The following is a 26,922-nucleotide window of genomic DNA, read 5'->3' as shown; positions in this document are numbered from 1 at the left end:
CGGATCAATTTGATCCGGATTAAACCTTTTGAAAAACCGGGCCCAGAGTATGGAGGGCATTCTTCCATCTCTTAGGCTACCATCCACAATCGAATGGGCAGACGGAGCAGAAGATACAGAAGATAGGATGCTTCCTGAGATCGTCTCCGACACAGCTGGAGCCAGTACTTATCCTGGAAGGAGTTTGCCCAAAACTCTCTGCGACAACCTACCACTGGCTTAACCCCATTTCAGTGCATACTCTGCTTCAAACAGCCTCTGTTTCCCTGGTCAGGAGAGCATTCAGAGGTTCCAGCTGTCAACCACTGGTTCCAGGAGAGTGAGAGGGTCTGGGACTCATGAGCACATGTCCATCTGCAAAGGGCAGTAAAGAGGCACAAGAGTCAGAGCGACCTATGCAGAGCTGAAACACCCATCTACAGACCTGGTCAAAAGCTCTGGCTCTACACCAGGGAAATACACCTCTGGCTGCCCTGCTGCAAGCTCCCAAATACATTGGACCATTTACCATTCAAAGGCAGATCAACCCAGTCACTAACAGTACCTTCTCAACTTACCTTCACAATACAGAGTTTTACCCACCTTCCATGTGTCTCTGTTAAAGCCCCACAACCTTCTTTTCTCCCTTCTGTCACAGATTCAACCATTCCACCAGTGTCAGACCCTGAAACTCCAACCACGCGATCAAACTCACCAGAGTATTGATCAGATTTCATTTAAAAAATCTTCATTTGTGTTGTCTAAGTCTTAATACAAACATTTACACAAAAATCTGAAAAAATGTTAATAACCAGATATTGCATGACAGGACACTGCTTGTAATGTCATGCCAGCCACTTATGTCCTGCTCACGAGTGAGAGGCTTTTGGGAAATGAAACGCCAGATAACGTTGACTATGCATTGCCATTTATTTTATTATTATATACAGCAATGTATATCTGTCATTTAAAAAAAAAAAAAAAAAAAAAACGGAGTAGATGATGATCATTGCGTTTTCAAAAGCACAATGTACAAAATTGCACCAAATATACAACATTATAAAAAATTCAAGACAAAACACATGATATATTTTAGGAATTTAGGAACTATTCAAAATGAAAAACTATGACAGGGAGCTCAAGACTTTATTTACGCACAATGCAATATTGCAGCTACAAACATATTTCCCAATCCCATTTTCAGTTTATGCGAAGCTATCTTATCCTGTGAGATGTTTTATGATAACCCTGTGATATCAAAAAGCTTAAATAAGGATGCATGATCTATCCGTCTGAGCCAATATCATTTTTTTTCTTTTTTGGTCTGAATTGGCTGATAACGAAAGCAGATATTTTATCCTTTTCAGTCAGTAGATGTTCTATGCCAGGCCACAAAAGCATTTGAACTGTTATTTATCTTTCCGATCATTCATGTCAGATGTTACAATGTCTGATTTCACTTCAACAGAACAACAGACAACAGATTATAGGACACAGTAGTGGCTAAAAGTGATATCCGGAGGGGATTTTTTTTTTTTTATGATCCTACAAGTTCGATTAAACCATCAAAATAAGAGGAAAATATTTGATATATTTTAAATAAATTAAAATATGAAGGAAGAACAATACACTACGCTTTGTTAAGGTATTTATCAAACTAAATTATTTGGCAAAAAACACCTAACTACAGCTACAGTTGCTAAAAAAATGCATAGAAAAACTAAGTTCACAGGAAAAAAATCATACATCGACTACAATATAATCAGTTATTAATATTCTATTGGTTTTTGCATGTTCATAATTTCTTTGTATGACAGCCTGGCTAGCCAAAAATGATGTCTGCCCAATTTGGCATGTTTCATTGCGTTATCACAAATAAAACAATTGACTTAGAGCACAACTACACAAAATGGTTACAAAATCTTGAACAAATTTCAACAATATTTGAATAAAGGATGATGTCAATTTTCCAAGGCCGGACATCACTTTTGCCCACTACTGTATATTATCAGTCAATGGCCTTGGTAAGTTGCATCGCTAATTTTGAAAATCGCTGAAATATGCAGTGCCACATGATCTATGTTTTAAAGAACAGTACTGTTGGCAATATATCCAGCCAATAGCTAAACAACACGCAACTTACATGAAATACAAAAAGTTTTAAATAAACAAACACATGAATATGTTTTAAAAAATAAATGATATAAAGCGGGGTCCAAAAGTCTGTAAAATGAAGACGAAATATGCGTCTTCTTTTTGACTAATCATATTCGTGATCTTCCTCGAGCGATTTTCTTCTTCCATTGAAGCTCAAGATGCTCTTTATATCATCTCAAATCATGCTGGAGAACATCGACGTCAGGATCTAGATCAGTTCATCTCATGATCATGCTGATAATAGTGAAGAAACATTTTATGTTGCAAAATAGAAGAACTTTTGGACCCTACTATAACAAATGATGAAAAACCCCTCTGATATCAGAGTCTTTCATTGAATCATTGTACACTGATGAAACACGGGGCTTTTCTGGCATTAGAACAGTGATGTAAAAAAGGCAGATACATAGAATAATGTACTTAACTTAAAGGAGGGTGATATGGAAAGATATCATATTGTTCAGTCTCTCTACATATAGGCTCGTATTTCTCTCCGCCTGCCGTAGAGAGTGGCCATACTGTTTGGTCGTACCAATTTGGGATTATGGCCTCATGTGAATGGAGGCCATAATCCGTTCCCTCTCCTCCGTTTTACTCGCGCTTTGCTCTGCCCTTCCGCTTTCTCCTCCCGCTCTCAGCCACTGCCGGCTTGTCGTCCATCTTGGCAGCGTTTCCATTACTAGACGTCAGGGCTCCATTAGAGGCTCCGTTATGAAGGGCTTTGCCGGGTTTGGACGCGGTCTCGCGGCGGGGCTGCCGGCGGTACGTCTGGTAATAGAAATTGCCAAAGAGGATGATGAAGGTGAGGGCGTATCCAATCAGACACCAGTGCATCCACTTCGGGAACGGGCAGTCAGAGTACAGCGACAAGGCCGTGTGGCCAATGGTGACGTGAAACTGGATCTGTGGAAGAAGTTAAAAGATACGTGATAACTCATAAGATCCCAGAGCATGATCATTGTTTTAGTCATGACTGATTTTGCTCTTATGGTCTCTTATGCTCACCAAAGCTGCATTTGTTTGATCAAAAATACAGTAAAAGCAGTAATATTGTGAAATAGGAAATAGTCATATATTTTGGGACCAAGCACAAGGGGTTGGTTTTCTTCTTTTCCTCTTCTTCTTCCACTTTTCTATGGTAGCCCATAGAACCGTTTGGGGGAAAATTATGAAATTTGGCACACTGATACAGGACAGTCTCAACATTAACCACAGCAATTTTGGAGCTTTTAAAAGGATAGTTCAACCAAAAATGAAAATTAATTTACTCCCCCCTCATGTCGTTCCAAACCCGTAAGATTTCCGTTCATCTTCGGAACACAAATGAAGATATTTTAAATGAAATCGGAGAGATTTCTGTCCCTCCATTGACAGCTACGCAACTGAAACTTTGACGCTTTAAAAAGTTCATAAAGCTTTGCTTGAACCAATGAGGATCATTCTCTTGATATTCCACCATTTTGAACTTTCTGAAAAAAATACTTTTTCGAACTCGTCCTAGACGGTTCGTCCGATTTTCACCAAAATTGGCTCAGGTCATCTTCAGACCATGCTGGCAAAAAGTTATTAAAAGCTTTGTGAAAAACCCTACTGTTCTCAAATAACATGCCAATGATTTGACGAAGAGCCTGTTAAAATGGATGCGAGGATATACTGTATCTCCACAACACTTTAGCGTATTGGGACAAGTCTTGGTCCGCGTGATTTTTCCCTCCAAACCAGTTCAGCGGAAATCCCGCCCTGCATCCGATTAAAAAAATGTCATTAGTCATGTCAATCACTGTACTGATTTCATACACCAAACACTGATCCCTAAACCAACCAATCACTGTAACCTTAACCTTAAGCTGCAGGGTGGGATTTCTGCTGAACTGGTTAAAAAAATAAAAAAATAAAAATCACACTCATATGTCATCATGACCTGAGGCTAATCCAGCGTTTCGGCACAGTGCCACCTACTGGCCAGGAGTAATGAAAATGGCTATTTTTGCTTATAACTTCTAAATGGTTTGTTCCATAATCATAAAACTCTTTTGATTCAGTGCATCGTACCGAGTCGAATGATATCAAATTATCCCATATTGGCCATTTTGGGAGTCAGCCATCTTGAATTCTGTCGTAAAAGGGTGTATTTTATGAATGCATACGCTAATCATTGCTAAACTCGCTATGTACTCAAACCCTGAACATACTCAAAAAGTTACAGACCAGCGCCACCTTCTGGTCAATTTATGATGAAATTTTAAAAAATGCTAATAGCTTTTGATTATTTTTGTCTAATTTTATTAAAATTGATCCTTGAGACATACCAAGAACAATGATACCAATTATGTCATATTCGGCGAACTTGTTGTCCCTCATTTTTAATTTCTTAGAAAACCTACTTTTACGAACTCCTACAGCGTTGGTATGATTTTCACCAAATTCGGCTCAGATCATCTTCGGACCATGCCGGCAAAAATAATTTAAAAGCTTTTTGATTGACCGAACCATTCTCGAATAACGCATCAACAAATTGAATGGTAAGCTGATTCTGAGGCTGTAACTCTGCAAAGCTTCGGCATATTGACACCAAACTTTGTATGTGTCATTCTCCTCACACTGACCACACAACATCAGTTTGGTAACAGTGCCACCTATTGGTCAAATGCTCAAAATCAAATAAAATGTCTTTAATTACTCATTGTCACAGTTGGTCTGATGCTCCCAGCCATGCTTGCGTAACTCATCATGCCCTTTCTGAGCTTGGCCCCGTTAACTGCTGCTTGCAGCTATATGTTAAAATGTAATTTATTCCTGTGATCAAAAGTCGTTTTCAGCATCATTTCTCCAGTCTTCAGTGTCACATGATCCTTCAGAAATCATTCCAATATGCTGATTTAATAAACAATGACCCAAAATTTTAAACAGTAGCATATGTTTCATCTATATTAAAACATTATCACATGTCCTGGAATGAGTGATTAGTCACATGTCGAACATAATAAAGCTGCTGAGTTTAGAATTAATGGCATTTCTGATGTTTTAAACAGTTACTCGGCTTAAATGTTTTTGGGGAAACTGAATTGTATAAAATGCTTGATAGTGTGATGGTAATGACAGCAGTATTGAAGTAAGTTGCATACTATAAATATCAAATAAATGGAAATTATGTATTTTTTACTTCTTAGGGAAAAAAGTGCAAAGAATAATTTTCAGTTAAACACTTTTTTAATATATTACAAAGGGGAAGTTATAATACTCTAAAATTATACTCAAGTAAAGAATACTCGAGTAAATTCTGTAAATGTGACGATACAAATTTTGATAAACTAGAATCATAGTTTTTTTCTAAAGTTCCCCTAACTGAAGAACCAACATTGTTTTCCACATCAGTCTCAAAAGCGGCACTTGTTTTTTCACACATACTTGTAAAAAGGTAAGTATTTACCATTTGGATGATTGTCAGATATTTCTTCCACCACAGGTATTTCTGTATTTTTGGACCACATGCAGCCAGCCCATAATACAAGTACATCAACACATGGATGGCTGCGTTCATATGAGCCCCGAAGAATGCTGCAAAACACACAGATGCACATTCAGTCCGTTTCATATGAGTGGAAGATTATCAGTACAATGTCAGATTTGATCTGTTATTCGGACAGATTTGTTGTAATATAGCGCATGGATCACACAGAATGAACGAATTCTATGGTGTTGTTCTTTTCTGAGCTTGACAGACATGATCTGCATTTCTCATCTGTGTTGTATATGTACAATGGCCCTCATTTACCAATCTTGCGTCGAAACGGCCGTATATGTTGGCGTAAGATTATGCTTACACTCCTCTCACCGCCTGATTTATGAAGCTGTGCGTACCTTTGAAATTCAGGTGTGCGCAATACCTGCCTCTTGATAAATGCCGCGGCTGAAAACGATCGTCATTAGATTAACACGCCCCTATATATTAACGTCTCCGCCTCCCCCACGCCCTCATTTTACGCCATGGACACACGGAAGACGGCAAAGAGGAGAAACTTCTCCGGTGGAAATCCAGTTTAAATCGCTGGTTGGTTGAGCAAATTACCTATCACAATGCATTATTTTACAGCACGTGTTTTGAAACTATTAGCGTTGAATTTCGCATGACGTCACATGTAATGGGGTGTACAATAGTGATGATGATGTGAATAATTGCATGACAATTTGTAATATTCTTATTATTAGTATTATGATTTTGATTATTAATGATGCTTATTGTTATTTAGAAGAAGAATGTCTTTGTTATTATTATTATTTGTATTATTATTATTATTATTTAAAAGAAGAAGAATGTCATTTTAATTATTTTGTCAGACTGAAATATGTTTTGGTCATTGAAAGCGTTTCATTACTGAACCCAGTCCGTGCGCACCTGCCGGGCTTAACTCACAAAAATAAACACTGAAGTTTATAATTTCTATGTTGTTGTTTTTTTACAGTGGGTCATAATATATCATATCTTTAGTTTGTCAGTGCGTTTTGTGGTGTTAGGAATTGTTTTTCTGCGCATTTCAGCACTAACTCAAACGTACATGTACACCACCTCCTGAGCTGGCGTAGGGTTTGAGCGTGCCGTACACCAACGTCCATATTGATAAATCGCAAAGTCACCGTGGTTTTGGGTGTACGCCAGGTGTACGCTGGAAATTTGGTGTACGCACTTTTCATAAATGAGGGCCATTATGTTTCTGTAGCAACTAGAGGGATTTTTCTTTTCCTGCGTGTGGTGCCTGTGTATTTAATACTTACACTGTCCACCGGCGACCCATTTGATGCCAATCCACCACAGAGTGAACATGGTGCAGTGGTGATAGACATGCAGGAAGCTGATTTGGTTGAACTTCTTACGCAAGATGAAAAACACAGTGTCGAGGTACTCCACACCTTTAGAAATAAAGTACCACCACAAGGCTGCTGCCACCTGCCAGCACAAGAAAAGATGTGCCTTTACTCAAGTATCATTTTGGTTTCACAGACAAAGCTTAAGACTAAAACATTTTTTTTTAAATACAAACCATTATTTTATAATGTTTCAGCATTAACATACATTGCTAAACAGGTAATGAACATTATCTAGCTAACATTTATAATTTATTTAGGGTTGAAATGTTGCACGTATATGAAACAAGCAAAGTATTTATCATAATGTACTTTAAATGACATTACAAATAATGTCAGAAAGATTTCAGTTCTGCTGTTGTTCATAAATACCAGTAGTGATGTTGTACAATGAGGACGTTGTCACGTAGCCCAGAAATAGAGTCATCAGTGTCCCAATGTGTAGTGAGCCAGCGTCCTTTACCGTCCAGTGCCCGAATTCATGAACACGATTTACTGATTCACGAGCTCGGGAGCTGACTGTGACGCCTCAGGGTTTCTAACTATGTTCTCATTTGTTCCCATGGTTACTGATGATGTTGGCCACCTGTTTCTTGTTCAGTTCTCATTATCCCGTGTATTCAAACCCTCAGTTTGTTTCTCTCTTTGTTTAGTGTTGTTTTTCTTTTACAAAGCAGGAATTACATTAACAAATTACATTAATTGAACTAACTTTTTTCGAACTAGCCAAGACGGTTCTTCTGATGTTCACCATATCATCTTCAGACCATGCTGACCAAAAGTTATTAAAAGCTTTTTGACAAACCCAACTGATAAAGAGCCTGTTAAAATGGATTTGAGGCTATATATCCGCAACACTTGAGCGTATTGAAACGAATCTTGGTACATGTCATCACGACCTGAGGCTACATGTAGCATTTCTGCACAGCGCCACCTATTGGTCAGGAGTTATGCAAATGGCTGTGTTTGGCTATAACTTCTAAACAGTTTGCTCCAAAATCATAAAACTGGTCTCTTTTGATTGTGCAGCATTCAAAATGTATAATACAATTTTTAAAATGCTAATACTATATGATTCATTTTGCCTAATTTAATTAACCTTGAGACATACAGAGAGCTTGCATAATTAGAAACAGTAACGAGTCCTGCTCTATGGATTTTCATCTTTGATTTTGTTATGATTAAAGTTGTATAGCTGCTATAAGATACCTTGCTCTTCTTCTTGTTTTACCAGTTGTGACAAGTAGATTGCACATTTTAGAGAATTACATTAATTGAAAGCAAAGAAATCAAGTTTAGAATAGAAACAAAGCCATCAATCATTCATTGTGCAATACAGCTTAAAGCAGGGGTAGGGAACGTCGGTCCTGGAGAGTTTAGTTCCAACCCTAATCAAACACACCTGAACCAGCTAATCAATGTCTTTAGGATCATTAAGGCTACAATCAGGTGAGTTTTTTTCAGGGTTGGAGCTAAACTCTGCAGGGCTATGGCTCTCCAGGACCGACGTTCCCTACCCCTGGCTTAAAGGGTAACTGTCGCCAAAATTTAACCTAGGCTCTTTTTGTTAATCTACCCGTGTTAATCTCAAACTCGTTGCATTTGGAGATCGACTACTTTTGACTGACAATTCCAGCCACCGGAAACACTAACTGATAAAATGAGTCGTACAAAACCTTTCTTTTTAGTAAACTTTGTGTACACAAACAATGTAGTCAATGCACGAGTTCACGTGTAGATCCTTTCGCTGGTGATACTTCCAGCAGTTTTATGTTGTGTCGAGCCTTCTTAGTGTTTTAAAAATAGCGATTTTGATGCTATCATAGAAGTGCCCCTAGCTCTCCCATTCAAAAGGCATTTTGACCGAAAACGAAAATACGGTCAAACTTAAAAGTGGCGTTCCATTATAATTATACTTTTACACGAAAGTTTGACTCGGGTAGATTAACAAAAAGAGCATAGGTTCAATTTTGGCGACAGTTACCCTTTAACAAATGTATTAATATTATTTAATATTTCTGGAAATACTAAAAATTAGAGGTCGACCGATTCATCGGTTTTGCCGATTAATCGGCACCGATTGTTGACTGGTGGAACTATCGTTATCGGCAAAAATATATACCGATAGTTTTTCCTGGTTGCGTCCATTGCTGGAGCGGCTGAGAAGCGCGCGCTGTCATTCATTACACAGAGAGAGAGAGCTGAGAAGGGTCTGCTGGCATGATGCAGTACAAGAGCGGCCTCTAGAGGTGTAATAAAAACTATCGCCTCGTGTTGTTTATTTCGACATGTGATTCTGCGTGCTGCACTGAGAGCACATGCTGCGTGGAGAGCGCTGACATCAGATGCGCGTTTAAAGCACAGACAGCTCAAATGTATGTATACAGTACATTGTCATATCATTATAAAGTGATTAATTTGTTGACTAAATGCTGCATGAGTAGAGAAAGAACAGCACAACAGTATGTTTGTTTGCCTTCGAGGCTGAGAGGACGCTAACATTAGTAGTACCTCAAGCGGTTAAAACACTGACAAACATAAACGTAAGTCCGACCCGAATGTTTAATGTCACAATTGTTACCTCTATATTTGCATTAGTTCATATCCAGCTGGTCACTTTTATGCATTAAATATGCAGAGAAGTTGCATATTTAAAGCTAGAGACGTAAGCAAACTGATATGTTCATACAGCCGACAGAAACATAAACGAATCAGAAAAGCATTCGATTTCGGTTATTTTTTTTTTTTTTCATCTTCACTTTAATACAAATTTTGCTACTTTTTTATTAATTAAGTTGGCTTGAAAAGAACAGTTAAATAGTTACATTTTGAATGTAACTGGTTTTATTTGTTATTTAGAGTATTACTTTTTGTTTCAGTTTGAATGAATGTCTTTTATTGACTATTTATTCACATTTATATATTTATTTCATTTAGCATGTTTTCATGGTTCAATACAGTTTTTTTTATTTTTATAATAAAGTTCAGCACTGTTTTACTTGGAGTGTTATGTTTGTTTTTATCCAGTGTCAATTTTAAAAACTATCGGTTCATTAATCGGTTATCGGCAAGTATGGCCCAACCTAGCTATCGTTATCGGTAAAATCCACTATCGGTCGACCTCTACTAAAAATGTTGTGTTCATGATAACATCACAATGGTTAATTTATACAAAAAAATGTGATTATTAAAAACTACACTTGCATTTAAAATGGTGCTTGGCCTAGCTAAAATAATAAAACCCCACTAGTATCTGAGCATGAAAGTGAAAGTCAGATGGTGTTTGTGAATGTAATAATGTGAAGTCACAGAGTGAAACCGAACTCCCCGGTTATCCCACTCCGGGAGCACTCTTTAGGCGAGTAACTGGAGAGCAGAATTACGTGTCCAGTTTCAGTGCCGAGTCCGGGTAACATTGTGATCCTGTGTGGGAAGCACACTCACCCTCACTTCATTGGGATCATCTGAGTAGTCGACGGGCTGGCATATGTAGCTGTAGTTGGCCGCCCGTGCTGCAAGGAAGAGCTGGAATAGAACAGGTAATAATTGACATCTGGACTATTTCATTGAGGGAATGGCACTGAATGTGATGTAAAAATAGTTTGATCTGAGCTGCGATTGGTATAAAGGACAATTCCTATTCATTCGTGTCTTCACCTCATGCATAAGAGGGAGCGAATTTAGATCTAGGACTAGCAAAGTTACTAGATCTAGTATGAAATACTAACGCTGCATCCCAAATCGCATACCATCCAATCCATCCTAAATAGTATTTGAAATTAGAACTGGTGTGTCCCGAATCGTAGTATGTTTAAATGAGTATTCCAAAGATACCTGGATGGTCTACTATTTACAGTTAAGCCTCGTTCAGACTGTCAGTGCAAATCCGATTTTTGTGCAAATCCGATCAGATTTAGCAAGTGTGAACGGCAAATTGATATGTGGTTTGAAATCCTAGTCAAAGAGAATTTCTGGAAATCCATTTCAGTCTGACTGATCTGATCATCTTACGCCACGTAAAACGTTAACGTTAGACGTTGTTATAGAAAACATGCTGAAAGTCGAATGAAATATATTCAGGTGAAACTCAAAAAATGTGAATATCGTGCAAAAGTTAATTTATTTCAGTAATTCAACTTAAAATGGGAAACTAATATATTATATAGACTCATTACATGCAAAGTGAGATATTTCAAGCCTTTATTTGTTATATTTTTTTATGATTATGGCTTACAGCTTATGAAAACCCCAAATTCAAAATTAGAATATTGTGAAAAGGTTTTCATAAGCTGTAAGCCATTATCATCAAAATTATAACAAAAAAAGGCTTGAAATATCTCATGTAATGAGTCTATATAATATATTAGTTTCACCTTTTAAGCTGAATTATTGAAATAAATGAACTTTTGCACGATATTCAAATTTTTCGAATTTCACCAGTATATAGGAATAAAGCGGCTCTAAATAAGACAACACCTGTATTGCAAACCCCTCCATGTTGCAGTTGATGTTGTTTTTAACATATAATTATCAACTAGGGGTGTAACGGTACACAGAAGTGATGGTTCGGTACATTCCTCGGTTTTGGGGTCGCGGTTCGATACGAGTTGGGTAGTCTCGCGTAGCCAGACCTTCACACTGACGGCTGAAGGTCTGGAATTCATAGCACCTTTCTTTGGCCAAGGCCCGCCCATAAGGCCGTTTGACCGACATGTCAAACAACCAATTACAGTTCGTTTCGTTCAGCGTCACGTTTCGGGGCGTGGAAATGTCCCCACAACAACAGACCGGCGTGCAACAAGTCTCCACTAAGTGCCTCAAACAAAACTCCTGGACATCTCGTAAAGAGTCTATGCCGTGAACCTCGCATACTTTCTACGTTTAGCTGATCTTGATAAATGCTCATTGTCACTCATGTAAACACAACAGTTTTTCTCCCGCAATCACACGTCTGCGCTTTGTTTCCCGGCGGACCGAAAATAAACGCGACACTCGCGCCCCGCCCCCCCCCCCCCCCCCCCCCCGGAAATCCGATAAAATTCAACCAATCAGATGACGACTTCGACATTCCTGAAGTGTTTCCAGTTAGGTGTACCATTATGCATCTAAACGTCTGATGCATATGGTACACTTAACTGGAAGTTTGTATGGTACACAACGTTCCGTGGGCGTGACGTCTGAGGCTGAGACTACGAGTTGGGTACATTTACATGTCCACGTTGGGTACATTTACATTAATAGTCCCTAGCTCGGTAACTTCCAACGCAACCGGCACTAAGTTCGTAATATCATTGCGCTGCTGGTACGGCAGCAGTTCCTTGATTATTACGCAGGAATGAGAGTATCTGGTCATATTGGCCTAGAAAATCGCAACTTTTCATTTTCTGTCGGTCTTAGTACACGATGTAACTACAGAAGAGTCTAAAAGTTTTAAATAGGAAAAATATCAAAACTCTTTGGTCATTTTTTTGAGAGAGATTCTAACGGTCTAATCAGATTCAATGATCTATGCTAAGCTATGCTAAAAATGCTACCGCCAGACCCAGAGATCGGCTGAATGGATTCGAAAACGATAAAACTCAAATGTTTAACTCTAGGGGAGTTGGAAAATGAGCCTATTTCCAATCCAAAAAACACACATATTTCATCACTGGACTGGTGCCGTGAGACTTCCACGCGTCACGACGACACAATAATTCTGTTTAATTATAATAGCGGAAACAACTTAAAATACTCCATCAAGAGTAAGACATCATTAACTCATTGTACACTCACAATAAAAACAAGTCATTGTGCTTTTGTAATATAAAGAAAACAATCAGAATGCCACTTTCTGCCATCTTGGTTTCCTTTCTGTGAAGTTTGTGGACACAAACACAAATCGGATCTGAACAGTTGCGATACACAATGTGGACAGTCAATAATTTCAGATCAGATTACAGTCACACAAGTCAATATAATCGGATTTGGACTGCATTAGAATCTGAAGAACGGATCCTTGTATACACTCTAACGGCTAATAATACCCACACAACCCACTGCACGCTGGACACGGATTCGATTAGAACTACAAACATGAATGAATATAAAGTGTTTAAAAAAACTACAAACATGACGGATATGTGAGTCCAACGGTTAAGTAGAGAGGTTTAGATAAAGGGGTTTGAGTAATCAGTATCTAACCTGACAAAAATATATTTATTCAATGATATCAACATTATATTTCATCTGCAACAGTATTGTGAACTTTTATAAAAAAAATTAATTAGCTTTTAAATGCATCATTATGCAAAAACATGAGGAGAGTCTCCGCATGAAAGACCCATGACTGGCAGATCAACATGCTACTACATTTCTCTCGATTACACTGTAAATTAAATTAAATGTGTACGATTTTAATTGTGACGAGATGATTGACAGGATGCATGTAACAAAGCGACAGAGCTGTCCGTTAAAGACGCAATTATGGCGAGGTAGTTTATCTCAAAGCTTGCCTACTCTTCTGCTGCACAGTGAAAAGCATGTACTTTTTCTTCACAAAAACAGTACGTACTTTTAGTGCATAGTAGAAGTAGGCGAAAAAGGATGCAGCATAAGACATCATGGTCTATGTTAATAAACTTATGGTGTATGGTAATAAAAATGGGAGTTTGCAAAAAAAATAATGAGCAATAAACCAAAATAATATAAAGTAAGATTAAATAGAATCTCATCAGCAAATGACAATTTTTCACATTTCAATCAATGTTGCCTGATTTAATTAATTTCTCAAACCTGACTTCTGACCATCATGTATTCTGTCCAAATGAAGTTGCTGTTGCTGAATCATAAACACCCAGAGAGATGGTAGTTACAATTTACTGCTAAATATAGCAGCAATGGTACATGTATAGCATAGCACGAGCGCCACTGGACTGGGCGCTGATGAATATGCAGTTTCTAATAAACGAGGTGTGTTTTCACCATAGGCAGATTTAAACTGAAACTAAATAATCATTCTCAAACGCAATAAATGTGTAAAACCCCTGCTGAGAGTTTGGGTGAACTCACCTCTTTGAAAATGAAGAAGTTAAGGATGACCATGCTGAAGTTGTAGATGATGAGGGTCTTCCTCAGCTGGAAGGCTTCTCTGCCCTGCATGTACTTGGGTCCCAGCCAGAGGAAGAGCAGGTAGGAGGAGCTGATGGCCAGCGTGGGCAGCGGGGAGTCCATCAAAGGCCATTTCTGCACACGCTTGTCTACAAACACACATGAGATCCCGTTATTGGGGTTTTATCTGTAATCTACAAATGTCTATAAAATGCACTTGAATCCGTTTTTCCTGTTTCCTGGCAAATCAGCATATAAGAGTGATTTCTGAAGGATCATGTGACTCTGAAGACTGGAGTCATGATGCTGTAAATTCAGCTTTGCATCACAGGAATAAATTACATTTTCTATTCAAATAGAAAACTAGAAATAGAAAACAAATTCCTGTTTTTACTGTATTTCTGATTAAATAAATGCAGCCTTCGTGAGCATAAGAGACTTCTTTTAAAAAACATGAATAAATCGGGATGTTTCCAAACTTTTGACAGGTATTGTATTTATTCTACTTCTAGTCCGATCAATAATTGCAAGCATTGTAGCCTATACTTTCTAACAATTACATTCGTTAAAATCTGTTCTTGTTCGCCAAAAGTGAAACCTGCAGTCGCTGTGTCTTATGGTCAAAATCTAATAACAGGCCTTTCCAGCTCCCGGGCTTTATTAATTCGCATGGATATCATGCATCACATTGAGTTCACTGAAGTCCAGACCAGTTACCTGCGATAGTGAGACTCCATTTGTAGAATTCCACAGTGTCGTTGATTATATGCTTTAACATATCCATCGCTGAGACTCAAATCTGAATGGTCTGAGAACACATAAGAAAGATAAGTTGGTGCAATGGTAGAATAAAACACACAATGGAAAGCCACGTGGCCATGCTTTAATACATTGGTGTGTGTAGTTTGGGAAAGGTTTTATTACAGTGATGGTGGGGATGGGGAAAGGCTTTATTGTGATGGGGAGGAGGAGGTGGGGTGTATAATTCAGCATCAGCACAAAGAACAGCACGTGTCAGCAGCAGATCTGCTCAACACGATCTGAATTACAATGGTAATAAATGACACATTATTCATGAAGAGCATCCGATTGAACACACTGTATAGGCCAATATGAAGAAGGTTTCGGTCAAATCTGTCGTTGCATATCAAACGCCATCACAGCCTCTCCCGAATCACCATTAGAAGAACCAAAGGCTTTTATTATTAGTTCCTCTAAATGACGACAGGTTAACGAAAGATGCAAGGCGACATTCAGGGATCAATCGCGCGAGCGTTTCGATGCGGCAAATGCTGCGTTTACAGTCTATTCTCTCTTACACCCCTAAAATACTTAACAACATCACACACTTCACATTAAACGGACATTTAGCGACGTTACCGAATGCGGTAATGATGATTTCCGTTCTTACCGTAGCGAGATTAAAATCTCTTTCTAATGACATTCAGCGCAAGGTCGCGCGATCCCGTTATTCCGCGCGGTGAGGAACACCTTCTTCCCGGATTTATCCGGATCTCCTCAAAGGCCTGTGGCTGAAACAGACGGCAATAAAAGCATCGGTGAGTAGAGCATCCTAGAGGGTTACTGGCATCACTGCGGCTCTCGGGTCGCTCCCCTAGACTCTCACAGCAATGAGTGAGCGCTGCTCAACTGCGCATGCGCAGAAACAGGTGCAATCCTCTTGATTTTAAAACCTTCAATCTCTACTCTGCCCTCAATATTTGATGATGTGAGGTTTGATAAAACACTAGTGACTAGACAATCATTGATGATGCTTTAATGTGAAGTGCAGATATCTGATGCATATTAATATAATGTAATCCAATATCAGTATTGGCCTACTGTTTAATTTGGGCACGTGATTAACATCTTTTAAAGAGGCAAGTTGATAAAAAAACTGTTATGTTCTCATGCTTGCCCAAATTCATTAAGCATTACATGTCCACCCTCACATTATAAAACATGAAAGGCAGGACAAAAAAAACTAATTCTTGAATGCTAATAACATTTAACAGGGAGAGCAAAAGCCATTTTGTCTGAAATGTTCCATCCCATCACAAGTTCATCCCAGCATACTAATTTTATTCATTTAGCTCATTAATTTGGTACAATTTATTAGCACTTTAAGACAGTTTTTATGTAAATTTACTTTAAAAATCACCTTTCCAAAATGTAATGCACCCTGCATAAAATAACGGTTCATTTGTTTCATTCATTAATTTGCTGCTTTAGCAATAAATTTCCTATTAAAGATGAAAATTAGTTGGTAGCAAGGCAGTAGCCCCTGGAGACTTGGCCCCTATATAGAATGGGAGAAATTGGGCCGCCCTGGAGCATAATAAAATCTCAAGAATAAAACTAAGAAGGGCAACTCATTTTTTCCATTTATCTACCAGCCCAGGCTCTGCCAGGCTCTACTGCCCTGTTTACACCTGCTATTAAGATGAGTTTTGGTCGATTGGATAACATTCCCGTTTACACCTGGTGTTTTAATCTGTCTTTTTTGTCCACTTTTATACACTTCTGTCAAGATTTCTTCAAAGGGGAGGGTCTATGGGCGGATACATGCTTTCAATCTAATGGACGAAATAAGCTTGTGTAATTTACATTTGATCGCGACCAAAACCGATGGAAAAACATACGGAGAGCATCAGCTTTCATTTCTGCTCTGACAGCCGCAAGATCACGCCGAGCGCTCTGAGTGTGTGTTAGAAATCAGAAATGGTGAAAGAACATTGGTACGTTTTTCCGTCTTTAAATCGTCGGTCTAATGCATTTTCAACTGCCTCTGTAAGTGGTCGAAAGTGGATGAGCTTAAAACATTTTAGGCCCTGTTTACACCTGTATTTAGTGTCGTCCACTTGTGATGCATATAGTAAGTTCCTGATGTTCACAAGAGAGCCTAGCCCTAATTAGGCCTTATCAGTGACTGATACCCCTTTCCACCAAGGCAGTGCTGGTGCTGGTTCAGAGCCAGAGCCTAGTTTCAAATCGGTTCTTTGCACCAGCTATGCAAGTTACGGTGAGCTGTGCATTGTATTCGGCGTGTTTGGATGCCGATGTAGGTTCGCAAAGCCATGAACATTAATTGTAACGCAACAACCGCCATTGTTGATGGAAGGCTTGTTCGAGATGCATCGGAGCGGCGCGGACCGATCGGAGCGATGCTGCGCAACATGAGATGCACACAGTGACGTAAGACCTGGCTCTGTGGCGGCTCTCTAGCCTGTGGAAAGGCAAACCGGTTCTTAGAAGGCCCGTCAGTCGAACCAACTCCGAACTGGCAATAGCTCTGGCTCTGAACTAGCACCTGGATCATGCTGGTGGAAAAGGGATATGAGAGTGGGTAAAAACTGTCTCTACCTCATAAGCCCCACAGGGGAGAGTCACAGAAGTAAAGAGACCACCAGAAAGGGAAAGAGAAATGGGGGTGAGAGCTCAATTTTATCCAGCTCAATCTCCCGATTTGTCCTTCTTCCTAGCCGAAATCAAGGCCCTAAGGTCCAATTCCAGCTACTCGGAGGAGGAGGAGCTCGGCCCGCCACACTCGCCTTCTGTAGGACGGAATATCTTTCTCAGGAACTCGTTCCCAGAGGACGAGAAAGACCCAAAGTCTTCGAAGGAGCCTGACCCGGCGAGGGATAAACTTCTTAAAGGCAGTGGACTGCACTCTCGCCTCCTTCAACTTCTCCACCACCATCTCAACGGCAGTGCCGGAAAGTCTGGAAGACGAGACTGGGGAATCGAGGAGAACGGCCTTATTACTTTTCCTGATGCACGACAGATTAAGCCATAAATGCTTCTCCACTGCCACCATAGCAGCCATGGCCAATTAAACAGGCCGCCTGTAAGCGACTGCCAGGAGATAGACCCTCGCCTTGGTCCAGGTCTTTAAGAAGGTCGACCTGGTATGCCAGCAGTGTGGCACCACCGACCTGACCTGCCACCGCATATGATTTGCCAACCAGCCTCGATGTTGTCATGTTGTCTGGCATGTTGTCTGGCTTAGATGGGAGAACGGGAGCCTTCAAAGATGAGGATGTTACTGGTTAGAGATAGCCAAATTCTACGGGTGTTTCCACGAACCGCCCACCTCAGCGTGTAGGTCCGGGAGAAATGGCTCACCGATGCGGGAGACTTACAATGAGGCAGATATTTCTCATCTAATCAACCAAGTGAGACTTCGCATTTTGGGCTGGACCATTCTAGACTGAGTCAGGCCTTGGCTCGAGTCATAAGCTCCAAGAGTTTTATATGAGGTTTTAGACTTGTCTATGTTTTTTTCTTTCTGAAACTGACTAGTTTCTCTGAAGCAGAAGCGAGCAAACTGCTCCCATCCAGCCCAGAAGAAGCCGCTAAACAAGCTTCTGGGCCAGCGAGAGCTGCGGAGAAGCAAGGGAAACCCGTTCAAGGACTTCGGCTAAGTCCATCTGAGATCGCCATGATCGTCCCGTGTTTGACACATAAAAGTTTTGTCCGTATTGAACTGATACGGAACGCACTTTGTTCCGTATTTTTGAGAATCAATTCAGTGCAAATCCATGACAGACACACACGTCTTCTAATATATGTCAGACTATGAACGAAGACATTTGTAGGCTATGATAAGAAAAAAACAGACGGTGTGTGCGGTAGATACTAATTTCCCCCCCTGTTTGTCTATGATCAGCGTAGCGTTTTTAACATCTTGGAACATCATCAGAGAATGCCCTTTTAATTGGTCGTTTCAGTCATGAGTCATGTATCGTAGCAACGATGACGACAAGTGACAACAGCGGGAAATGTAAAAATGACTGCCTCCGAGCAGCCGGCAAAAAAGAGCACAAAAATATAGAATTGAATGGGAAAATAGCTGCACAATGTGCTTAGTCTAGAGGTTTATTTGTTTCTGTGAGATTTTCCATGTTCATATATACAGGTGTTGTATTGCTTGAATGCAGTATTTGAGTGCAATATTTTCTTCCCAGTGCCAAACAATAATACATTAAAAAACAGCTAATATATAGCTATAAAAGATATATATTTTATATTTTCTATATTATTTGTTCTTTTATGTATTATTGTTTTGCACCGGAAATAAAGTCTATAATGGAAGTATAATCATATAAATATAGGCTATTTGCACTACACTTCCTTAAAATGTTGTCTAATTGAATGTCACCGACCCCCCCCCCCCCATTTCCCATTTCCCATTTCCCATTTCCATTTCCTATTTCCCATTTCAGAAAGTGGGCAACCCTACTGGCGGCATATAAATTAACTGAACAAATCAAACGAACGTACAGGGGTAAAGGACGTACATTTTTTGTTCCATAATTTTGATTTTATGTTGAATATGTAGTGACTCTAATGTTGTCTTTACGCATAGTGTTTGTTTAAACTATTAGACCTTTTGATAATGTTGTTTCCTCTTCACTGGAGAAACCGTCTATGGGAGAAAGGGAGAAACGTGTGGTGGCGGACTGCGCTGTCACGTGAGGCGCAGAAGAAGAGGCTGTCCGAAGCGTCATTTCCGGTTTAGGTCACTCCCAGACAACAAAATGGAAGGGAAAAACAATCTGGACGATCTGGACGCTCGCCTTCAAGTTCTCGAAAAACGCGTTCATGGGGATAGAGGAGGAAAAAACAATAAGCCAGTGAAGGTGATTCGCCTCAGACACGCCTAAAGCCCTCCAACCGCTCTGCATGAGTGTGTGTGTGTGTGTCAGTGTCAGCTGCGAGTGTTTATTGTTGTGGATTTGACAGATCATATTCACGACATAATAATAGCATTAATTCTTGCTGACGATTTTGGTTTTAATGTGCATTGGTTGTCAGAAATCGCACGATGGCATTCGGTAGATGTTGTGATGCAGTAACGTTAGTGACTGAGATCTGTTCATTTTGCGGGCGTGGCAGCAGACAAATTACATGAATAAACTTATGAAAAAATAAATAAATAAGATTAAATTAAATAAATGAAGTTGATTCAAAAAAAAGTTTGTTAAAGTAATAAATAAATGCTTTAAAAAGTCATTTTAATAAATAATATTGTTCCAAACCCGTACATTATAGTATAGTGGGATAAAAAGTAATAATAGAAACAAAGTCTTCCAAATTATATTTTTAATATACATTTTTTATAGTATAAGTTGGGTCTTTATCCATGAAAATATATAGCTGACTTAATTTTTTTTAGGATGGGGGTCCCTCACACAAGGATGAAAATAGTTGGGGGTCTTTGGCATTTAAAAGATAGAAAACCCTTGATCTAAGACACAGACTAGATTGAATGTACCGCCACTCACTTAACATTCACATATAATACCATTAAAGCTGCCATGAAAATGAATGCAGCATACGGGGTTCTGATGGGAACAATGTGTCAAAATAGCAAAATGTCCTTCTGTGTGACACAGTGAACCTTCTTGCACAGCATTTCTATTATAATTATTAAAATGACCGTTTTCATGAGTTAATTCTAATTTTGAGATTACATGAAGTATTTATACTTTATACTTGATCAAAACTAAGTGATTAACTCAGAAATGGTTAGTCCTTTTTAAAAACAGTTTCAACTAAAACCTAATCGGTTCTACCTAAAGCCTTGATGTTGGGAAAGTACATGCCCAGTTGTAACTCTTCATATTTAACATGATAAACCTTTTGCTGGATTTATAATCTGTCTTTCCTTCCTTCAGTGTGCTGAGTCACTCACAAGGATCAGTAGTGCTCTTGCAAACACAGCCAACAAGAGAGAGCGTGTCAAGATCCTTCACAAGAAAAGTGAGAGCCTCCCAATTAATCAGTAACATTTGTGATCAAAATCCTGTGTATGTTTTAATATGTTCCATCATCACTTATCAATTTCTCTTCTCTATCAGTTGAAGATTTGCTGAAGTATTTGGACCCCCAGTTCACAGACTTCATTGCTGTGCCAGATGCGATGAAATTGGAGTTTATTCTAGCAGGTTAGTGCACTTTTTTCACCCATGTGATTCCCAATTGGTTTTGCTTCAGGACCCTTATTTTACATTTGACGTAAAGTACCACAATTGTGAATTGTACAAGCAAACACAAATTAAACCGGCTTCAGAGTCCAGACTAACTTTTTTTTTTTTTTACTAGGAGCACAGTAGACCCTTACTGAAATTTTTAGGAGTACAAGCAGACTTTTGAAGTGCTGGAAAAAGTTGTGTGATCACTGATCATCCGTTAAAAGTGCTTGAATTTCACTCTCAAAAGGTTGGATCAACCATGAAATGAATAATGTAAAAACATTCGACCATTTCTGCTACAATGCCAAGGTTACAGTTAGCGTTGCTTCTAGGGCTGGGTATCGATTCAGATGTTCCAATTCGATTCGATTTCGATTCGCAAGCTCTGAATTCGATTCGATTTCAATTCCGATTCTAAATTCGATTTCGATTCCCGATTCGACTCTTAGATTTAATAAAAATCCTATATTTAATTATTTTTAAACGGTGAACATAAGTTTACGAGTGGTTAATTAATAAAAATAAATAGAGCCACAAACCTGTATATTAAACTCTTTTTATTTTAGGTACTCCTGGGTACATTAAAACCCACCTTCAAATGCATACAATGAATAGACAGGATTTTGATGCAAGATGAAAAATTGATGCTGAAAATTAGACAAGTCTATACAGAAGCCGTGTGTGTCTGTCATGGATTTGCACTGAATTGATTCTCAAAAATACGGAACAAAGTGCGTTCCGTATCAGTTCAATATGGACAAAACTTTTATGTGTCAAACACGGGACGATCATGGCGATCTCAGATGGACTTTGCCGAAGGCCTTGAACGGGTTTCCCTTGCTTCTCCGCAGCTCTCGCTGGCCCAGAAGCTTGTTTAGCGGCTTCTTCTGGGCTGGATGGGAGCAGTCTAACAGTCGCATGCCTTGATCAATCAGGATCAGGTTATTTTTTGTTTAAGGTAAAGCTAACATAAAATCTCACAGCATTAGCTGTAACATGGAGGCTACAAGCCTATGAACACTGTAGGAAAACTAATACTGGCTTGTGGGTGATATAAATATGGAAAAAAAAAAATATGGAAAAAAATAGATTTTTGCCCATTGAGAATCGATATTGAATCGATCAAATCGATTAATCGAAAAATCGATTTCTTTGCCCAGCCCTAGTTGCTGCATTAAATCCATCCATGTTGGTGATTTGTGGATTAAAAAGCCTTCTATAACTTGTTTGTTCATGGTAAAATTAACAGTTTCTCCTGGTTTCCACGTCAGCGTTATAAGGCCTGATCCTGGCTTAATCTGAGCCCTGTCTGTGAAGCCAGGCCCAAATGATTTTTGTATAGATTCAATTATTTCAACAGTGTATTAATCTCGTCCTCCTATATCTACAGAGGAAGAGTTTTTGCGTTCCCAGGCCACATTATTGGAGCAGGTGCACAATCTGCAGCCTCTTCTGGACAGCAACCACATCAAAGGTAAAACACACACCATTGCTTTTTCTGTCAAATATTTAAGTAACTCTTTTCTTATATTTTGAATATTTATCTGGATGTATTATTAACAAAATGGTGTTATTACAGCGGTTCCAGAGTTCACCACTAAAGTGCAGCGGTTGTCACAAATTCACATTCAACAGCAGGTAACCCACTTTTTTTCTTTCTACCTCCATTATCCTCTGTGCTCTCTTCCATGGGTGTAAAAACTACTGAGAAATTGTACACAAGTTAAAGTACAGGTACTCTGTTCCAGAAATCTACATTTTAAAGGTGCAGTAAGCGATTAAACACTGTTAATATTTGAAATCACCAAAACAAACACGCCCCTACACAAAAGGATCACAGCCCAATCTTGATGCCTTCGCCCCCACATTCACACATACGCTACTCAACACAGACAATGATTATGGCGAAATCTGTGCTGGGTATGATGTCATCAATAAGTGAAAGCAATTTGTGTTACTATGAGAGTTCAGGTCGAATGTCTAATTGTTATTTAGCTCCTCTATTCTAGTCATCCCTTCCATCCCTCCCCAAAAATAACACAATAGTGCAAGCAACTAATAAATGACAAATGTGACAAGATTAAGGGGTTATAGTGATCACTAAAAGGGGAACCAAAAGAAAAACATAAATTAAGAGTATGTTATCTCACCTTTTGGACACACTTTGGGAGCCGATGCTTGAAACAGGCGGTGGAGGAGGTTTAGACGTTCCAGGCTTACGGTACTGATCCACTTGTCCGACACGACTGTCGCGTGGTGTCACGACGCCTCCCCACATTTGTACTTTGATGGGCGTTCCTCTAGTTTACCGATATGGGCGGGGTTTTGAGCCAGCGGCCAGTCTAGAACGAAGGACCCGCGAGAGACTTTCCCTCTGTCTCCATGTGCTTGCTTCTATTGGATAGCTGCGTCGCGTTCAATGGAATTAATTTGCATAAAGATGGGCATCAGCTAGCTTTTTGACGCGCGGCATTTTTTCAAATGAAGCGCCGCCTTCCCTGAATGCTTTGCAGGCGCGTCAAAGCCGCTTGATGTCACCCATAGGAATAAAGTGGAGTGCGGCGCGACAGAAGTATCGCACGGACAAGTGGCTCAGCGCCGTTAGAATAATAATAATAATGCAAATCAACAAACAACCGAAGATGACACAAGTATATTCAAGCAAAAGACAGTATAAGGCCCCGATCACAGGTTTGAAAACACGAGGCGCACAGCACCGGCCCATCACACAGAACGAGCAGTGCACTGCGTTTTTTATGTTGCTAGGCAACCACCGAAACAGCTGTCCTGTCAGTCAAGTAAACGTCAAATCAGCTTTTTATGAACTTTTTTTTCAACTGCAAAAACGCGAGGAGCCTGGGGCGCACAGAACGCTCACTGCCATAGGAAAACAATTTTTAAAAAGGCGCCTCTCACTGCAAAAAACGTGTCAGGTGTGATCGGGGCCTAACTTAGTTCTGTGAAACACTGCAAAACTAACATTACTCATGTATCAAGAAGAAATAAAGCAACATCAGCGTCCGTTTTCAAGCCTGCCCGCTCCTTAGGTCGCTCCTTAAGTCTCTCCAGTGCCGGAAAGCTTCTCCGATATTAAAGCGGGTCCTACCTTTTGCCTGAACGTAACCCTTCTTTTTTAAGTTATATTCCCCTGGCCTTTTCCTCTTTTGTATTTACTCTGCCATCTCTCTCTTTCTATAGTCGTTCTACTAATGTCTGTCTTGAGCACTGATCTCTCTCTCCTCCCCCGTTATGAGTGGACACGCCCCTTACTGCTGATTAGCTACAAGTGTGGTTTGGTGTTCTGTCCACTCTTCAACAGCATTTTTTAAAAATCACTTACTGTACCTTTAATTGTACCTGAGATGTATTTAAAGAAGGCCTATTATGTTTTTTTTTTTACATTTTCAACATTATTTCGTGTGTAATATTGCTGTTTGAGCATGAAAAATGTCTGCAAAGTTACAAAGCACTCCAGCGGGAGTTATTCTCTTGATCAGTGTCGCTGCTTCTGAACTCCCTGAAACGCCTCTATTGTAGTCTTGTGTTCTTTCCCGGAAGAAAACTCGTCACAATTTTGGTGGTATAACAGCATTTTTAAAAAATTGCTTACTGTACCTTTAATTGTACTTATGTATAACATAACATACACTGTAACACGATCACCTTAAAATATAGGGTTACACTTTATTTGAAGGTGTTATTGTTACAGTGTAATTATTTAAGTACTGAGTAATAATAATTAACTACATGTATCGGGTTAGGATTGGGCTTTGGTTGAGGGTTAGTTGCATGTAATTATGCATCATTTAGGCTACTGTTATTACTATGGTAAGTACATGTAACATATGTAACGAGGACATTGTAAAATAAAGTGTTACCAAATAAAGTGTAACCAAATAAAGTGTAACCAATGATAATTATAGTAGTAGATAGTTGTTATTTTACTCCAATACTTTTTACACCTCTGCTCTCTTCCTATATGCACATTTGCTGGTGGAGTGGAGTAGGGATTTCTTTGTATAAAACTTGTATTTTACGTGTATTTTAGCATAGGCTTCACCATCACTGTCGTGAATCATGCTGACTCTCCTTCCTATACAAACATATATGATCTGTGATTGACTTCCACAGGACCAGAATGAAGAACTGTCTGCTGAAGTGAAAAGGCTGTTTGAAGAATACAACAAAATGGTATCCTTACTTGCAGTGAATGTTAAAAAAAGCCTGCTTGCCACGTGTCCAAAAGTCCCTGCAGCTAAAAAAACACACAATAAGCTCATTTTTGAACATGAATTCGTTCGCATGAATGCCTTAGTATCCTTAACCTTTTCACAGATGATTCTTTTATCAAAGCAGTTTTCACAGTGGGATGAAACTCTTCGTACGCTGGAAGGACCCAAGCAAGGCCAGCCGATAGATTAGGATTTTAATGCTTAGATTTCATTGTAAAATGTTGCATTTAGCAGTCTTTATTAATTATTACAGATATGATTAATAAAACAGCACTGTCATTCCTAAACATACCTTGTTGTATTAAGTGTTGTGGAAGGCTTTTGGCTACCCGCTGATCTTGTACAAATATGCTTCTCTTATTAATTAAATGTTCATTACATTTGTGTTTACAAAAATAAATTTCTCCTGTAATATGAGGTGCTTGGAAAAAAATATTTTTTCAACCATTCTCCTCTAAAGTAATGAGTTGAGGAACTAGTTTTGCTTTTTAATTTATCTATTCCAGCAATTGTGAGGATAATGTGTGTTTGAGGGGGATTTTTTTTTATGGCATTTAGAAAAGTTTCACCTCCTAAATTACAATAAATAAACCATTAAGTTCTGCTGAAGTGTTTGTTGTATGTCTTTTTCTTTTGTATAAAACATAGTATGCACTATATCTAGTATTTACCTTCTTCTGAGTGACTTGCAGGAGACATTAAAGGGCTCATTACCGTACATGGATTAAAAAAAATATATATTTTTATAAAGCCTTTAAAATATGTGAAGTGGCATCTGGATCAGGAAAAATGTAGAGTGGGACTTGATTTTGTCCATTGGGAATTGATTGGATGGTTGCGGTTTGCTATTGGTCGATCTCATGTGAGTGACAGGTTGCCCCGCCCTCACGCCAGTAAACACATCATCAGAAGTTATTTTGATTTAAGATTGTGACTATGAGGGCACATGATTTTGACAAAAGATTAATCGTGATTAATCGCATCCAAAATAAAAGTTTGTGTTTGCATAATATGTGTGTGTACTGTGTATAATTATTATGTATAAATACACACACATTCATGTATATATTTAAGAAATATTTGCATTTATATACTGTATATACATTTATATAATTTATATTATATATAATTATTTTATATATAAATATAACCAATTTTTCATAAATATAATATATACATGATTGTGTGTTTTTATGTATATAAATAATTATACACAGTACACACACATATTATGCAAACACAAACTTTTATTTTAGATGCGATTAATCGCGATTAATCTTTTGACACCCATAAGACGAAGAAATGATAAAGACATTTTTTTTATTAAGAACAACACTTTACCAATTTTGTATGGTTTCAGTAACTGAAACAATAAAATAAGCTTTTATTTGTCAGTGTTTATGAAAGCAAAGGATAAAGTATAACATTTTATTTACGAAATGGCTCAGAGCCAGATCCTTTCATTGCACGTGGAACTGAAACGAATAATATTTGAATAAAATCAGCGTTTATCTTTTTTCACATCTAATTGTCATTGAATTAGAGCCTATCGTTATATCAATTCCACATGTCAGTTTATTCGTGGTTTTATATATTATACACATCTTTCATCTACAAAGAAAAAA

The 26,922-nt window shown here is 38.7% G+C and overlaps 2 protein-coding genes across 3 annotated transcripts; one reads left to right on the top strand and one right to left on the bottom strand.

Annotated features, from left to right (window-relative positions):
* Positions 1–892: 892 nt before the first annotated feature.
* On the bottom strand, positions 893–15,750 carry elovl4a (ELOVL fatty acid elongase 4a). Of its 2 annotated transcripts, XR_013799224.1 has the most exons (8): positions 15,500–15,750; positions 14,806–14,896; positions 14,050–14,237; positions 10,444–10,524; positions 6,910–7,081; positions 5,567–5,694; positions 2,052–3,039; positions 893–1,818 (listed from the first exon to the last, which is right to left on the bottom strand). XR_013799224.1 is itself a non-coding variant. In XM_079624931.1 (7 exons), exons 2-7 carry the CDS (start codon positions 14,870–14,872, stop codon positions 2,728–2,730), a joined length of 948 nt encoding a protein of 315 aa, XP_079481057.1. In that variant the 5' UTR covers positions 14,873–14,896; positions 15,500–15,750; the 3' UTR covers positions 893–2,727. The 2 variants fall into 2 exon arrangements, 1 of the variants encoding a protein (XP_079481057.1); XM_079624931.1 differs by having other exon boundaries at positions 893–3,039.
* Positions 15,751–19,318: 3,568 nt separating this feature from the next.
* Positions 19,319–25,911, top strand: dctn3 (dynactin 3 (p22)). The gene is made up of 7 exons (XM_079624934.1): positions 19,319–19,730; positions 20,769–20,853; positions 20,952–21,038; positions 22,456–22,539; positions 22,645–22,703; positions 25,197–25,256; positions 25,401–25,911. Exons 1-7 carry the CDS (start codon positions 19,629–19,631, stop codon positions 25,485–25,487), a joined length of 564 nt encoding a protein of 187 aa, XP_079481060.1. The 5' UTR covers positions 19,319–19,628; the 3' UTR covers positions 25,488–25,911.
* Positions 25,912–26,922: the final 1,011 nt, after the last annotated feature.

The sequence above is a fragment of the Phoxinus phoxinus genome (assembly GCF_949152265.1).
Source record: "Phoxinus phoxinus genome assembly, chromosome: 10".
Classification (NCBI taxonomy): Eukaryota; Metazoa; Chordata; class Actinopteri; order Cypriniformes; family Leuciscidae; genus Phoxinus; species Phoxinus phoxinus.
The sequence above is the reverse complement of the archived record's forward strand: the minus strand, read 5'-3'. Positions and strand labels throughout refer to the sequence as shown.